Source organism: Pseudoliparis swirei, chromosome 24 (genome assembly GCF_029220125.1).
Source record: "Pseudoliparis swirei isolate HS2019 ecotype Mariana Trench chromosome 24, NWPU_hadal_v1, whole genome shotgun sequence".
Classification (NCBI taxonomy): domain Eukaryota; kingdom Metazoa; phylum Chordata; class Actinopteri; order Perciformes; family Liparidae; genus Pseudoliparis; species Pseudoliparis swirei.
In genome coordinates, this window is record NC_079411.1 from 6,707,003 (window position 1) to 6,724,818 (window position 17,816).

General features: G+C 46.6%; 1 protein-coding gene across 1 annotated transcript in view; it reads right to left on the reverse strand.

The window, feature by feature from the left end:
• Positions 1–8,563: 8,563 nt before the first annotated feature.
• LOC130189794 (uncharacterized) overlaps positions 8,564–17,816 on the reverse strand; it is a 33,884-nt gene continuing 24,631 nt past the window's right edge. Inside the window, exons 6-7 of the mRNA XM_056408733.1 lie at positions 11,320–11,531; positions 8,564–8,617 (exon numbers count right to left, since the gene is read on the reverse strand). Coding sequence (XP_056264708.1) covers positions 8,564–8,617; positions 11,320–11,531 — 266 coding nt within the window. The remainder of the gene's footprint in view (positions 8,618–11,319; positions 11,532–17,816) is intronic.

The window sequence follows — 17,816 nt, forward strand, 5'->3', positions numbered from 1 at the left end:
CAAATAGTATTTGGTTCCAGGTTCTCCAATGTAAATTAAATCTATTTGGGGTTTTTGGACTGCAGGTTCTAGAAAACGAGGTCTGAGGATATGACCTTGGGCTCTGGGAAGATGTGACGAGCATTAATGACTACCGTATGGACATGTTAGAGACTGAAATGGAACTAGTGCTCAGATCTTTTACCAAAGTAAAAGTACCAATTGCCGATCTGCAAATAAGTCTAATTAAAGGTCTTCTGCAGTAGGAGTTAAACAATCTGATAAATGACCTGAAGAGATGTCATAAGGTCCAAAAAGACCTTTCTTCAGGCGCAACGCCTCCGGTCTGCAGCTTCTCACCATGGAGAAGACGGAGGAGGTGGAGGAGGTGGAGGGGGCTGGCAGTCAGTTCGCAACTGAAGAAAAGCGCAGCGTCGGCTTTATTTCACCAGGCTGCTGAAGGCCGGCCTCAGACCGTTCTCACCCGTGGGCTCATCGTGTGGTTTGGAAACACAAGCAGGCTGATAGAAAATCTCTTCCATTTTTTTGGACACTATTAAAAAGACAAAAGTATAAATATGACAAAAAGAAAACGCGTCATTTATGCCACGTAGTTTGTTGAAAAGTGTCAGAGTAGTCTTGGTATAGTTTGTCCAAAAAAGTAGTATGAAAGAAATCATACTGTACTCTTAAATCGAGTTTATACTTTAATATTATTAAACTAGAATGGGCACTCGGTAGAGCGCATACCTTCGCATATCACAAGATTGGGCATTGAATTATGAACATTTTGGCATTAGTTGCATGCCAATTGGACAAAAATGTATCGTGCTATGGTAAAAAAAGAGTTTGACCTTTCCATGACCTTGACCTTTGACCCGATTGATCCCAAAATCTAATCAAATGGTCCCCGGATAATAAACAATCATCCCACCAAATTTCAGGCGAGTCAAGAACATTTTGACCTGTTCATGACCTTTGACCTTGACCTTTGACCCGATCGATCCCAAAATCTAGTCAACTGGTCCCCGGATAATAAACAATCATCCCACCAAATTTCATGCGATTCGGTTCAATACTTTTTGAGTTCTGCGAAAGATTTTGACCTGTTCATGACCTTTGACCCGATCGATCCCAAAATCTAATCAACTGGTCCCCGGATAATAAACAATCATCCCACCAAATTTCATGCGATTCGGTTCAATACTTTTTGAGATTTGCGAATAACACGCATACAAATAAATAAATAAATACATGGCGATCAAAACATTACCTTCCGGCATTTTCAATGCGAAGGTAACGAGTGCTGGTGCTCTGGAGGCAGCCGAGCGCGTCGTCTGCACCGCCCGTTGGACGCGTTGACTGACGTTCAGACGTTGCTGCTGGATGTCTGATATTCTAACGTTGGCACCAAGTTCTTCTTCACTTCCCTGAAGTCTGCAGCATTGTTGGGAACTTCGCTTGTAAACGGCTACTGGGATGCATACTGGGAGCGGACGCTGGGAGCCGAGCAACCGGCCTGTTCTGGTAGGGCGCGCGCTCCGATTGGTTGAGCCCTGAACGGGAACTAGCCGCCTGGAATGTGGCGAGCGGCCCGACGACACATCCACAAAGGTCACGGTCCGCCAGTTTACTTATGTCCTTAAGCATAGTTTAACTCAAAGTAGTTTCTCTCTTTATTGCACTCAGGGCTCGTTATGTTCTGTGTAGAACTTATTTCAATGTCTCACTAACGAAACAACGCAAATAACACATCTTATATACACACACACACACAGTACTTGTTTACTTTCCTCCACTGCAAGAAGCGTATCGTTGTAATCCTCGATGAAAGGAAGGAGACGTTGCGCCCGACAGGAAGTCCTTTTGCGTGTTCAGATGAGGAAATGAGCTTTCTTACCGATCCACTGCAACACACACGATCACCTGCGGCAGGCGGCCATGACGGATGTCCACGGGCGGTCCCTTCATGAACTTCATTTGAGGAAGTGATGAATCATCGCCCTCGTTGAGGTTATTAGACATTTATCTAACTTACACTTACTGCCTCGATTGCACGGCGCTTCTTCTTGACGAATGAACATCCCTCTCTCACCGACTCATCCGACAACAACAACAGTGAGTGATGCCGCCTCGCAGAGCACTTTGATGGTATGGGAAGCGTTTTAAAAGAAGGGGAAGCTTCCACCCCTCATTCCGTATCCCTCCATCTCTTTGTTCCGTAATCCTGCCCTGCAGCGTCGCGGCGCTTCTCCCTGCCAGTGGATTCTCAAAGGGCCGCAGCCGCAGCCGCCGTACTGTTTCACGTCTCCGCTTAATCCTATTTCGGACCTTTGTTGTTGGCCGAGAACTGATAAAAGAGCACTTAATCACCGTAACCGCCCGTCAACGGATGATGCCGCATGGAGGTGCAGTGTCAGAGCTCTCCGTATATCCACACACACACACATTGGAGGATCTAAAATGCCTTTGTTTCCCCTCGTGGAGCGGATGTTGATGATGACCATTAATCTTTGACGTTTACAAAACACAAACATGGCATCAACATCGAAGCGTTCTTCAATCTCAAAGACTATATCTGGATTAAATCACAGATTAGCACTTCAGTGGCTCTTACTTATGGTACTTTTGTAGTTCGACTATCTTGAAGAAATGTTACTTTCTGTATTCTTGTTCATAGTTTGTACTCTTGGTTGAATGCACTTATTGTAAGTCACTTTGGATACAAGCGTCTGCTAAATGCCATGTAATGTAATAAAAAGACGTTTTGTTCCTCACCTTAAGAGGCGCTTCTCTTCGGGTCCCAGGAGCTACGACCTCGTCTTCGTTTGTTCACGCAGTAACGTGACCCGAGGGTCATCGAGGCCTCGCCTCGTCATCCGAGCCGCGTCAGCTGGCGTGAAACTGCCTGGAGGAGGAGAGGAAGTCAGGAGGCTCTTCTCTGTGAGCGAGTGCTTCCAGCACCATTATCCTGGGACCGGCATCACGTAACGCCGCTTCACGATGTCCTTCTGGGCTCCCTCACGCGAGACGATGATAGTGAGGGAGAGGCGGTGAAATCTCCGGTGCATCCTGGGAGAGACGGAGCGTCCACGTACGCACCATTTAGTGCTTTTGAGATCAAAGACGGTCAGAAATAAATGGGCCCGTCTCTCACAGCCGAATAACAACATCCAAGATGGGTGAGCTACATTTGATTAGAAGACGTTTGCCACCAAATCAACTCGTCTCAACAACAATAGACACAGTTTCCACTGTGAACAACAGACTGAAAACGCATTATAACTCATAAATAACACCATAAAATGACACATGAGACATGAATAACATCAGAAAGATGCTAAGTGTTCATTAAAAAAAAAAAAAAATTGGACTGCCGCTGGAACAAAAGACCTTTTGAGTCGTTCAGTGAGCACTGAGGCATTCTGGGTCGCCCACTCAATGAGCTTCTGAGTCCATTAAACAGTGTAATAGCCGATAAACAACCGTTTCTAACTGTTCTCTGGTTTTACGGTGACCTCAAGTGGGTCTGGGGTACCGATGTGTCTCTGCTGACTTGGAAATGTTTACTGTGACAGTCGGACACGGATCGCAACCGAGATTTCATTACACCCATTTCGGAAAGTGCGACACTGTGCACAATGCAATTAAGATAGATAGATAGATAGATAGATATATACTTTATTAATCCCCAAGGGGAAATTTGTTTGAGCCAGTCAGTTTACAAGAATAAAAATAAAAATAAAATAAAAAAACACAAATATAAGAAGGGTTAGGGTGATCTGGCAAGAGGTGAACTGTTGTAGAGCCTCATAGCCGTCGGCAGGAATGTTCTCCTGTATCTCTCCTTGTGGCAGCGGAGCGTGAGGAGCCGTCTGGAGAAAGTCTGTCCCTGGTGTGCGGAGGTGGTGGAAGGGTGGTCCGGGTTGTCCAATATGGACACCAGTTTCTTCAACGTCCTCCTCTCCACCACCTGTTCCAGGTGCTCCAGCTGGCAGCATGATGGAGCCAGCCTTCCTAACCAGTTTGTTAAGGCGGCTGGTGTCACCTCGATGCTGCTCCCCAGCAGACAATGGCAAAGTGCAGCACACTGGCCACAACCGACTGGTAGAACAACTCCAACATCTTGCTGCACACGTTGAAGGATCGAAGCTTTCTCAGGAAAAAGAGTCGACTCATCCCCTTCTTGTACACAGCGTTGATGTTGGCCTTCCAGTTCAGTCGGCTGTCGATGGAGACGCCCAGGTACTTGTACTCCTCCACCATGTCCACGTCCTCCCAGGACACTCAGAGGTGTAGGAGCTGTCGCCTTCCTCCTGAAGTCCACCACCATCTCTCTGGTCTTGGCCACGTTCAGCCGCAGGTGGTTCTCATCGGCCCACTTTACAAAGTCGCTCACCACTGCCCTGTACTCCTCCTCCCGTCCATCCCTAATACACCCGACCACTGCAGAATCATCAGAGTACTTCTGCAGATGGCATGACTCTGTGTTGTACTGGAAGTCACTGGTGTACAGGGTGAAGAGGAAGGAGACAGAACAGTTCCTGTGGGGCTCAACATCACTGACCACCGTTCCAGACAGCAGCACGGCCCATTCTGACAAACTGTGGCCTGTGAGGTAGTCAGTGATCCAGGAGATGGTGGGCAGCGTCCACACGGCCACCAGCTTCTCACTCAGCAGCAGTGGCTGGATGGTGTTAAATGCACTGGAGAAGTCAAAGAAAGTGACTCTCACAGAGACACGGTTCCATCCAGGTGCGACTGAGCTCGTTGCAGCAGGTAGATGATGGCGTCGTCCACCCACATGAGGCTGGTAAGCAAATTGCAGAGGGTCCAGATGATTTCACCTGGGGCCGGAGGTGGGCCGAGACCAGCCACACCAGCACCATCATCACATGGGAGGTGAGGCGACGGTCGTTAGTCGTTGAGGCCAGATGGTGTTGACTTCTTGGGGACAGGGACCAGGCACGACGTCTTCCACAGCACGGGACTTCCCAGCCTCAGGCTGAGGTTGAAGAGGCGCTGCAGGACACCAGACAGCTGGGTGGCGCAGGTCTTTAGGACCCTGGGGCTGATGCCATCAGGACCTTCAGCTCTGCGCTGGTGTAGTTTCTCCAGCTGTCTTCTCACCTGGTCAGTCGTCACAGAGAGAGGGGGGAGGGTGGAAGAGCCCATTGTTATTGAGGGCTCGGTGGATGTGCAGCTCAGCAGGGGGGACCTACAAGATCGTTGTTATCTCGCAGCGTGCCGAGGCCTGAAGTTATCTCCTCAGACATCGGGGGGGGGGGGGGGATAACAACCGTTCCTCACTTGCTACACTGGAAAGCTTGTTTGGGCTCATTCTAGTTTAGATGAAGGGAAACGTATCGTCACAGAGGAACAAGTACAAAGACGACGAAATGCGGCCGTTTCGGTGTCGTTCCAGCGACCTCTGTTGGCACCGTGATCTTGAGCGTGTCACATTTAAAAGTGGCAAAGTGAAAATGTGTTCCTCCCGCCGTGGAGGACTGTAAAGGAGCATGCGGCCTCACGCTGCCCCCGAGCCCGTCTGCAGCGCTGGTGTGCGTAGGCGGCGGAAGGATGGCAGGCGAGGACGCCAGCGCATCCCGCGAGGGGGGGGGGGGGGCGCCGCGCCGGCCCCCCCAGCACCACCTGTCCCACTCGGGTGACTGATGGAGCACGAGGCGCGCAAACGGCGTGCGCTCTCATTTATCTGCAGAGGAGATGAGTCAGCAGATTCACCTGTGGTGGTGTGTCGTCCTCCAGAGATGATTATGCAACGGAGGACAGAGTGAACATGTCCAGAGACACGTGGAACGGAAATGTTTCATCTCCAATGTCTGGAAAAGGATCGAGTCCGCTCTGTTCTCCGGCTGAAGCAAGTGTAGGTGAGTGTGTGTGTGTGCTGCTGCTTGTGTGTGTAGGTGTGTGCTGCTATTTGTGTGTGTGTGTACCGCTGCTTGTGGAGGTGTGTACTGATGCGCGTGTGTGCTGCTGCATGTGTGTGTGGAGGTGTGCGCTGCTGCGTGTGTGTGTGTGTGTGGAGGTGTGTACTGCTGCGTGTGTGTGTGTAGGTGTGTGCTGCTGCATGTGTGTGTGTGTGGAGGTGTGTGCTGCTGCGTGTGTGCGTGGAGGTGTGTGTGTGGAGGTGTGTGCTGCTGCGTGTGTGTGTGGCGGTATGTGCTGCTGTGTGTGTGTGTGTGTGTGTGGAGGTGTGTGCTGCTGCGTGTGTGCGTGTGTGTGTGTGTGTGTGTGTGTGTGGAGGCTCATATTCCTATATGCATCACAAACGTGCAGAACAATTGAATCTTTTACTCAAATTAGATTTCCTGAATAGTTTTTCATTGTCTGAACAAAGGGGATGTATCGTTTTACTCATTTTCAGGTTCAAACTTCTATTTCTAGAACATGTTTACATGCTTTAATGCATATTAAATGAAAAATACTGTCTGTATAATTCTACCTGTATTTAACTCTGGACTGCCTGTCTGTCCCGGGTCAGAGGCTCGGTGTCGGATGCGTCCAGATTGTAAAGCCCTCGGAGCCCATCTTCAGCATCATCTTCAGCATCAATGATAAGCATCTGTCTGTAGTACCATCATTCAAATACCTCGGGAGTCTCCTCTCTGAGGACAATAACATCGACAATGAGGTCCAGAACAGAATCAAACAAGCATCAGCTGCCTTTGGGAGGCTCAGGCGCCGGGTCTTTCAAAACAAGAACTTATATCTCCATACAAAAATCTCTGTGTATCAAGCAGTTTGCATCACCACCCTCCTCTACAGCTGTGAGGCCTGGGTCACTTACAGCCGCCATGTGAAGTCCCTGGAGCATTTTCACATCCGCTGTCTTCAGCGAATGCTAGGAACCACTTGGCGTGACCGAGTGCCACACACCGAGACCCTCAGGAGAGCAGGCTGCAGGAGCATGGAGGCCACCATCACCCACGACCAGCTACGATGGCTGGGGCACGTTATAAGGATGCCCCTCAATCGGCTGCCTCACTAAGTGCTGTATGGCCAGCTCGCCCGAGGCCAGCGCTCTGCTGGAGGGCAGAAGAAGCGCTATAAAGACCAGATAAAAACAGCGCTAAAGAAATGTAAAATCAGACCAGGGGACCTGGAGGGCTGCTGACCGTAACACCTGGCGTCAGATGTGCCAAGACGGGACCACAGCACTGGAGGAGGACAGGACAGCCAGGAGGCAGGAAAGGCAGGAAAGAAGGCATACAAGAAAAACAACCAAGGTTGCCAGGACCACCACTACTTCATACGCATGTCCCACCTGCGACAAGACCTGTGGATCCAGGAGAGGACGACACAGCCACCAGAAAACTCACCGCTGAAAGTCAGAAGTGGACGTCATCATCGGCCTCGATGGACAACTACAAGCAAGCAAGCACTGCTGCGTGTGTGGACTCCTGTGGAGGTGTGTACTGCTGCATGTGTGTGTGTGGAGGTGTGCACTGCTGCGTGTGTGTGTGTGTGTGTGTGTGTGTGTGTGGAGGTGTGGAGGCTCATATTCCTATATGCATCACAAATGTGCAGAACAATTGAATCTTTTACTCAAATTAGATTTCCTGAATAGTTTTTCATTGTCTGAATAAAGGGGATGTATCGTTTTACTCATTTTCAGGTTCAAACTTCTATTTCTAGAACATGTTTACATGCTTTAATGCATATTAAATGAATAATACTGTCTGTATAATTCTACCTGTATTTAACTCTGGACTGCCTGTCTGTCCCGGGTCAGAGGCTCGGTGTCGGATGCGTCCAGATTGTAAACGCCCTCGGAGGCAGATTAGTTTTCTGGGGCTTTACTAAATAAATTGAATTGGCTTGCAATAATAATATGGAGCACCTTCAAGAAGTAGTCCTCAAGCTGTGGAGATACGTCTATATGGGGCAACGTATTCAGACGGGCCAAATGTGCTAAGCACTCCAGATACACAACAGTAGAGGCATGTTCAAGGAAAGTGAGTCACACATTCTCTCCTTCAGTACTCGACGTATCTCATAAGTTTTGTCTGCCTGCTTTCTATCTTTAAATCAACCGTTTGAGCTGTCAGTCCCGGCCAGCTGACGGCCACGAGGAGAACGAGAACCAGAGGTTTATCCAAAGTGGAATGACAGGTAAAAAAACGTAACTTTATCTAGGTTAAATATTATCCAGAGACGCAGAGAGAGAGAGGAAGGAAGGAAGGATGCAATGGAGCAATTACTTAAAGTGCCTTTAATACCGGGACACTAATTACACTCACCATCTGCAAAATCTTACACAGCAGTGATTCCGAAGACTGCCGTGTTGAAACACTTTCATTACGGTCACACTCCCCCCAGGAGGACACGCTTCCTTCCAACCTGGTCTTCAAATGGCTGTCAAGTGTTGCAATGTAACAGAAAGATGATGAGGCTGCAGAGGTCGCAGCAGCATTGAGTTAGTAAAGAACACAAGAGCAATTAAAACTGCTTTACAAGACAAATCATATATTCACACAAGAAGATAAAGATTGTGTTGGTGCGAACCTTAAAATTAGCAGGCAGGCTGTTAGGTGCACAAACACTGAACGCTCAGCCGCCAGATTTAGAGCGAGCTCTGGGAATCTGACGGAGACGTCTGTCCCGGGACCTGAAAAATCTGTTGGGCGGAGACATTGGAAGCATATCAGATCCATAACCTGGAGCCGGAGCTTTAAGACCAGGAGACGGGTCGACAAGTCAATTCTGTAACTAACGGGTCGGTCATTTGAGAATTGGAATGATCGAGACTGAATTAAGATGCAGGTGGCTTTAATATTCAATAATGCAATAATCCAGCCAGCTGAATTCACATCAAAAGGTGCTGCCACATATAAATGGGGTGGAAGGCATCACTTTAAAATGGAAAAAAATGGCAGAATTGAATTGACTTCAACAGGATTACTCTCACTCGCCCATCTGTGGGTGAAGTATGGAGCTGAAGGCGATTAGCTCAGTTTAGCATATCAAAGTTAACACTACTAAAACCCCAAATTGGCAATTTTATATTTCTATTTTCACACGGATCAAACTAATATGTTAAAAAACACGTTCTTCTGCGGATTTTAGAGGTGCTTTGAAACTTTCATCGAGCTCCCGTCATCAGTTTAATTGGTGAAATGAGATAATATCCTCCTTACTCGAGCCGAATACTTATCACACTAATGGGGAGAGAGCGAGTGAGTATCCCTTTAACTCCATTTACTGATGTGAAAGTGGACGACACACATCGCGTCGAGGATCCCACTCCGACGTAAGACCAGGAAGGATAAATGACCATCAGCCTCCAGCATCCTCCCTTCACCTCAAGGTTCAGCACTTCTCACAAACCTCTTCATCAACTTCACATCTGTTACAGAATGTGGTGAAGAAAATGTCCCCGTCTGAACACGCGTATACCGACGTGTAGTCGCTGCACACGTGTAGTTCCCCCGTGCGTCATCCTCCGACATGACTGCTCCACGATTCATTGAATAGTTTCCGTGGCGACGGGGCCAAGCATGCTCCACTTCAAAAGCCTCACGACTTTTTTTGGGGTTTTTAAGGGAATTATTTATAAAACAATTCTTGAGAGTTATAAATGTAATTAAAAACGTGTTAATATGGAAGATGTATGTGGTAGTATATATAAATATATTTTGTTTTTTATTTTGTTTATTGTTGTTTTGTTGTTGTTTTATTTTCTTCTTTATTTTATATTAATTTTCTGATTTATTTTGATTTCAATTTAGGATAGGAATTTATAAGCATTTTTTGCTTCTACCTATACCTTTTCAGTCTTTCTCTTTTGTATATTATATAGGATAATATTGTATTGTATTTGATTTGATTGACTGAATAAAATACAAACAAACAACAAAAACAAACTCCCCCCCCCCCCCGAGGTTGCATGTAGTGTGAAGTGGGCAAGTGGAGGAGACAGAAGGTTACAATACACTCCCATGCACTTTATCACATCGCAGCTGCAAGACGACAGAGCCAACTTCACTCGCCGAGTGCGACCGGCGAGATGTCGATTAATGCCCCGGAGGAAAGCTACAATTGTTTTTGTCAAGGTCAGAAATGAACCTTCACGCTCAGCTTAAAAGCTTGTTATGACGGACGCGAGATCTGGGAGCAGAAGTCAACTTCACCTGAAGCCTAGAGATGAAAGACGAGCACCCGTGGGATAATAAATGACCTTGACCCCCCCATGTGACCTCACTGTGACCTGAAGTCATTGCCGTTCACGTCTCTGTGACGTTATTCCCGCTACCAAAGGCCTTCCTGTCGCGATGCATTGCGCCATGTACGCCAAAGCTTCCAAGACGAGGGATTCACCCCGAAACGTTGTGTCATCATTCTTGATTCTCATCGTTCTCCATATGTTTAATCGCCTTGATTGGTGAAATACTATTTTAGAGAGCAGACCATCACAAGCGTAATAACTACGGGGCGTGTGCTCAGCCCTCTCCAAGAGCTACTGAAGAAATGCATTTCCTTTATTTTGTTTATCTCAATTAATTAGTCAAAGGATCAAAAGGATGTAACACGAGCAGAAAATGTAATTAGGCACTAATGAAGAAGAAGAAGAAGACGTCGGTGCTGCTTTCATTTGCGTCACATCAATATCTCGCCCTTTTTTTCTTTCTTCTTCACCCCAGCCAGTCGCTGGGTGAAGCTTTAAATCCCACCCCCCACCCCACCCCCTGGGTGAGAGGAGACATGCAGAGGAGACATGCTGCTCCTAATGACAAGTGGAGGAGAGCTCAGACTGTCGAGAGAGCCCGACTTCAAAGGCTCGATGGAGAGGAGGGAAACGGGGCAAACACCGGCATGAAGAAGGTGTCGGAGCGCTCGGGGCTCGGCGAGCAGGTTGCAGAATGCAGGTTGAGGATTGAAAGCAGAGCTGAATGCCCTTAAACACCATCAAGGAGACACGCCGGGTAATCAAGTCCACCTATAAAGACTCAGCATTGCCAAACACACGCCTCCTCTTGAAGGCTGCAGCTTTGTGTTTGCGATGTTTAATTAAGGAAACGGAGGCTGGAAGTCAGCGCTGTCTTTTGATTGATCATAACGACGTGTGGGACGACGTGCATGATGATGTGCGGCACGCACAACTGATCAAAGCGCGAAAATACGACGTGCGAAGATGAATGTTTCAAAATGAGAGGGGGGAGATGAGGGAGGGAGATCCCGGAAGAAAAGAGACGGGATTCACCAGAGGAATAGCAAATGAATGTGTCTCAGGCGTTTTACAGGAATAGACGATTCTCTCTCAGGGAGGAGTCCTTCCAGCCCCGGTGAAATAAGGCGCCCGCAAAGGCCTTCCCGGCGGACCGTGATGTCTGCGATCCGTTTGCTCGACACAATGACGACGCCGTGGGACCGGCGAGAGCGGATTCGGTGGACGTTTGCCGCGCGGCTGATGACTGCCAGACCCTCGGGATAATGAGGCCGGGATGAGAAGACTGTGAAGAGGGATTGGAGGAATTTGTGGCAGGCTGACGGCAGGCTCGTGTCGTCTGAGCCGGGCTCTTGCTCCAACTGCACTGGAGGATGAAGGGAGGAGGGTGGGAGGAGACCGTCGGCGTCAAAGAGAAAGAGAGAAAGAAACTCCCGCGTGTAACAGCCAAACATTCGGCCTTAAAACATGCAGCATTTCCCCGTGTGGCCTGCCGCTACCAAAGAGACAGGAGGTAGAATAGAGGGCTGTCAGTCTGTCAGACAGCGAGTGGCAGGTGGGATGAGTTGACATACAGTATCGTGTCTGTATCACAGAAGAAACAGGAGGGTGTCCTGGTTCCCCACAGTTTTGCTGTTTTTTAAAGTGCACACAAACCTAACTCAACTTAAACTAAACTTTGCTGGGTGTCACATTTGGGATGCGAGTCAAAAGAAGACAGACGGACTAAAAAATGCAACTATTTGTGCTCATTGTGCGTCTCTTGCTCGTTATTTCTCATGTCTTTGTTTTGCTTCTCTTTGTTGTAGCTTTGTGTCTCATTTTGCATCCCTTTGTCTTTCTGTTTATCACTTTGCATCTTGCGCCACCGTCTACAGGAAGAGATGATCGGGTGTTGCATGCGACTGCGAAAGACAGTGTTCCATCTTTTGTCACTTCAAAATGAAATATTTTCTATTTATCAAAAACATTAACTTCTCCGACAACGCAGTCCCTTTCCAGTTGGCAGTGCAGTGCGCGAGGCCATTCATCACCCTCTCTCATTCGTAGTTTCCCCTTTCACCAAAGGGAATGATTAAAAAGCCCCGAGATTTGTTGGAGAGTTTCTGATTCTGAAGATTTCAATTCGCCTCTAATTGATAAGTTATAATGAGGTTCAGCCGAGCTCAGCTAAAGCGCTCCGGCTCGACTCCGACGGGCTCGTCTCGAAGACGCAGCCGTGTGGATGTTCACGCAAACAACCCCCGTGGAAGCAGATTTTCAAAAAGGTCTTTTATTCAGATTTTGCTTAAAATTAAGTGACATTAAAAGAAAGATTTTATGGAAATTGAATGCACGAAAGCGGTTCGTATTTCTCATTTAGCCGTGTGTGTAATTAGTTGCAGTCCATTCAGAGTCAGAGAGGAAACGGAGGAAAAACAATGCATACATATTGCATTAGGGAGCAGACGGCCGGGGAGGAGCGTCATTAATCAAAGATCCATAAACACAGATCATAACGTTAATCCAGCGCTCATTTTCAAAGCTGTGGCCGCTTTTAATGAGACATATATTTCTACAAAGTATTTCTACAAAGAAAGACAGAATATGTGTTAAATTATCCATTAGTAGGACTTGCAGCTCCCACATTTTCTCTCTGCGTATTTTTCCCGTCCGTGAACATGAAACAGGAGTTCTAGAATCCCTGACGTCACGAGAGAGAGTGTCAGCTTGCATGCTTGTGTTTCACCTCCAGCCGCAGCGCTTCTCTGTTAGTATTCCTCATACGTCTCCTCTCACTGCTTTAGCTTTGGGCTGTATGTGAATTTATGTTTTTCATTGTAGAGGCGCTTCAGATGAAGACTGGCGGCCTTCCTGTGGCCATCACAGCCACACAGGAGGCAGACAATCAATCGCCACTGGCCCGCATCGCCTCACATTAATTTTCCCAATGATTATCGCTATAGGTATTATACGCTGCAGTTTTTTCCTCTGCAGATCTATAATGCAAACACTCTGCAGCGCCTCCACATGTCTGTTTTTTTTCTTCTTTCTGTGTGATGCACAAGCCGGCCACAGAAAACTATAGCGTGTTGAAAAATGAGCACCCCTGGGCACCGAGGCAAGCATGAGAAGATGGGGAAGAAACCGCAGGAGAGAAGAGGAAATGAGGAGTCAGTCAGAGTGTGAGTGTGTGTATGAGTGTGTGTGTGTGTGTGTGTGTGTGTGTGTGTGTGTGTGTGTGCAAAGAGAGGCTGAGAAAAAATGTTTTCTTGGACAAAGGAAGCGAACACTTAATATAAGAAGTCTGCCAAACTAACGGCGGCCTAACGAGACGCACCAGTCCGTCTGGAGGAGCGGCTGCGTGTGAATGTGTCCCACGGATCAATACTCACATCCTCTTCTTTGGGCTACGATGCTTACATAACCTCAGTGGCAGAGCATTACTCTGCACCCAGCTCACACATCAAGTTAAAATATCATTTCATGCTTCCGTGCCATTTAGCTCGTGTATTTTTTTTTTTTTAAAGCTAAAAAAAAACTAAAAACAACGAGACGTGTTCTGCGATATGGATTCACAACCCGACTCCAATATCTTGTTGGCATTCTGCCTGAGACGATGGGGGGGGGGGGGAGCAGCAAATTTAAACTATCATAAGTCCAAATGAATCCATTCCCATAATGCTCACAGCTATTGGGTTTCTTTATAACTCCGTGCTGGGGGCGCCGCTCGGAGCCTTTCCTGCCCATCGCCATTACCCTCCGCTTGTCAGGAGGCACGCCGAGCAGAACAAGGAAGGAGGAACGGCGGTCGTCATGAGACGGACGATAACAAAGCAGAGGATGGAGAGATGGCGGTGACACTGATTGAAAGAGTGAAAAGATCCAAAGAGTCTGAAATGAAGCTCCCTTTCCTCGAGGAATCGCGGGGCTTACGTCGGAAGTGATGATTAGAAGGCTTCCCGTCATTTCAAGTCGCCGTTGTCCAGAACAATACCTTTCGCTGCCCTACATCATTTGGAGAACGCTATGAATTAAACATGGTCACTTAGCACACTGGTGGAGATGTGATGAAATTCAAAAACATTCCTGACTCTTGTTTGGACATGTTGTTTGATTAACTACTGGCCACAAGCATGGGTGATTTTGCGGTGATAAGTTGTTCAGCGGGAGGTGAAATGAGCCTCATTGTTGCTAATTCTCTCTGGAGTGCTCCTGCCTCTGGCTGTTGTAACACTGGGAGTAAATTATTCATTGCAGCATTGACATAAAATGAAACTATTCCCGCGCTTCCAGCCTCTCGTCTCCCTTTCCGTCTCATTTCACGTCCGGTCTGTTGGGGTCATTTGCGTGGCACCACTAAACCTTTCAGTCTGCCGGGCCTGCAGCTCCAGCCGGTGTATCCACAATCCGTCACAGGTCACTGAGCCTCAGTCCGCCCACCTGCTCCCCGTCTGTGCACCTTCGAGACTGCAAACAGGAAGCTGTGCTTTCTGCCAAAATAAGAGGTCAAGAGGGCAAAATGCTGTCTCATTTAGAGAGAGAGGCCACTCTAAGAACTCAGCACTTCAAAAGTTAATATGCCTGATCAACATCAGTGTCAGAACCTGTCCAGACCTGGTGTTAATATGCCTCTTGGGTGATCTGAAGTAAGTCTGTTTAATTCAATTCAGTACAGTCCAAAATCACAAACCACAAATTAGCCTCACAGGGCTTTCAAACTTGTACACATATGACATCCCTGTCCCAGGACCTCACATTTCCAGCAGTAGTAATATCCCAAGAATCCTTTTCTGGGATTTTTTTACAATTAATTATCAATTAATGTTTTGATGTGTGTGATTTTCATCATTGCAACAATATGAATTGAACGCTTTCATTTTCAGAAAGTGCAGTCCGGGCTCAAAAGTGAACCTGACCCCTCAAGCACCTGTTGGCAGCCCTCATCATGACAATGAGACACAACCCAACTTAACAAATCCTTCACCGAACAGAGGCCAATTCCACGGTTAGCCTCACAATCATTGAGACAGACGAGTGTTCTTGCTTTGATAGATTTCCAAACATTTAAACTCCTTTCTCATATGAATATAACCGCCGTGCAGGCCAAGGTGTGTCATTATGTTGTCCGACCACATCAAGTGTTTATATAATCAATTGAAAATCGAGATAACTGCACACTCTGGGACAGTCTTTTCTCAAAGGAATTCAAATTTGTTAACTTTAGTTTGACTTGTATTGGCAGAGTAAATCCCCAATCCAACAATCATTGGATTTCAAGCACGAAAGCTTTGTTTGAGTTTTCTTTGTTTAGAACCTTCATCTTTTGCTAAAGTTCACACTCGTGTGTTTTCAACTAACTTTTGACAATGAACTCCAGCACCTGCAGACGTGAAAACCTCTTCCAAAACAACCTGGAGACAGATCGTCTGCGTCAGTGACGGTGTCTGGATCCACACCTCAGGAACGACGAGCCATGTAATATTCACTGTCGGCCCTAAATAATAAATCCGACAGAAGAAGAGAGTGACTCGCTGCTTCACATCAACAGGCCGTCAAAGGAGAGAAATCTTTTCTGACAATGCAGTGGAAAAAGAAGAAGACGTAACGTAACCAATAACCCATCAGTGGCCATTCATTACATCCTCTTACATTTCCCGAAATAGGCCGTATCTAATGGCAAAACATTATTTAAAGACGTAGCTCAGCTTTCAGTCCGTGTTCCCGGACTCCCTCTTTCCTCTCCAATCATCTGCTCGACAGCAGCGAGCACGGCCGTATCCTTCGCCTCGTACAATAGCGAGCGTACAGTATCAGAGCCCTAAAAGGGAGCACAATGGCGCGCGTCCCGAGATTTATCTTCTGAAGTTCCGAGAGGCGGTTTCTCCTCGTGAGGCAGAGCTGTGAGTTCTGTCTCTACGTGTGTGTTGTTGTTCATGCGGGCCCCCTCCACGTCCTCTCCAGCCATCTTTAATCCAGTAACTGAAAGGCGAGCGGGGAAAATGGGCTTGTTTTCCGCCTTAACCACTGTTATTACAGAGGGACAAGCGAGTAATTGCTCCGATTTAAGAGCACGTGAGGTTATGGAGAAACGTGGAAGAAGACAAACAAAAGAGCAGAGTGAGGGGAAAGATGAAACAAAGCCCGGGGACAAAGTCTATGAACAATGAGATGCTGAATTGACGTGATAGTTTAAAGTAAAATGGAAATGGTGTTTTGATGGTGTCTTTCTTGTTGAACAGCGTGTGGAGGGACAGCTCAAAAGAAAGCGGGTCGGATTGTGACAAACAAAGATTCTTGGAAGTGCCTGAAAGTTTGTATTTGTTGTGGACGCCTTGTGTTTCTTCAAGCATTTCTGAGTGAAGCATGCAATGCGCCACATGCCACTTTGAAACTGGTGATGTTGTAAGTTTTGGCGTCGGAGGTTTAACCCTTGTGTTGCCTTCGGGTCATTTTGACCCGATTCAATATTTAACCCTCCTGTCGCCTTCGGGTCAATTTGACCCAAAGGCGGGGGGAGGGTTTAATATTGATTCGGGTCAAAATGACCCGATTCAATGTTTCACCCTCCTGTCGCCTTTATATTTACTAACATATTTTACCCTTGAGGTCAATATGACCCCAGCTATTAAAATCTCCAGAAAATTATTAGAATTAATATTGTTTTCCAAGTTTAAGTGTGAGGTACTTTATGTTTGTTTGTTGACTCCCGAAAGAACACCGACATTAAACATTGAATCGGGTCAAATTAATCCTAAGGCGGGGGGAGGGTGTAATATTGATTCGGGTCAAAATGACCCGAAGGCAACACAAGGGTTAAGGAAAGCTTCAGATATCTTTGATTTTCTTTTGGTAGAAACAGTGGAAATGAAAGTCAAATAATCCCTCTCCTTTAGCTCTGTTTTTGGCCTCCACCAACTCCTGAAGAAAATATTTGGACTATTAGAAGCTAAATACACAACTATGTTTACCATCAGCTAGTTTCCCACTGTGTCTATCTCTTGTTTGGTGCTCAGCATGAAGCTGCTGATGGACAACAATGAGAAATTTGACCAACAATGTTAAGTTGCAGGCTGTGAAAGCCGAAACAAAGAGCTGAAAGACACAAAAAAGCCTATTCCACATTACACAGTCATTTCATCCAACTATATTATAAAAATATACACGACCGATACGATACACTAGCTGAAAACAGTTATGCTGCTGAGAGAAGCTATACAACTGGCCTTCCTTTGAGCTTGAAGTTTGAAGATCAAAATTCATGTTTAAAATAAAAATAATTATTTCTAACCTTGTCAATGTCTTGACAATATTTTCTATTAATTTTATCAATAAAAGTTTGAGTTTCATGAAAAACACAAATGTGTCTGGGTGACTCCAAACTTTTGAACGGTCGTGTCGATTATCAGCTTTAAACAAACACGTCAACAATGAACTAGTAAAATATTCCTGATTTAAAAAAAACATGAAGACTATGAGGGAAAACAACTGACACACTTTGTTTACCTTTCAACTTAAACCCTCTTTTTGTGCAATAACATAACTATGCCTTCCGTTAAATCCTTGATAAATGCCTCAATGTGCCCTCATATCCATAAAGTCATGGATTTATCAATCAGCTTCTGCTTCCTGGCCTTTTGTCCTGCTAAGTGGTTGTAATTGTTGTCTGTGT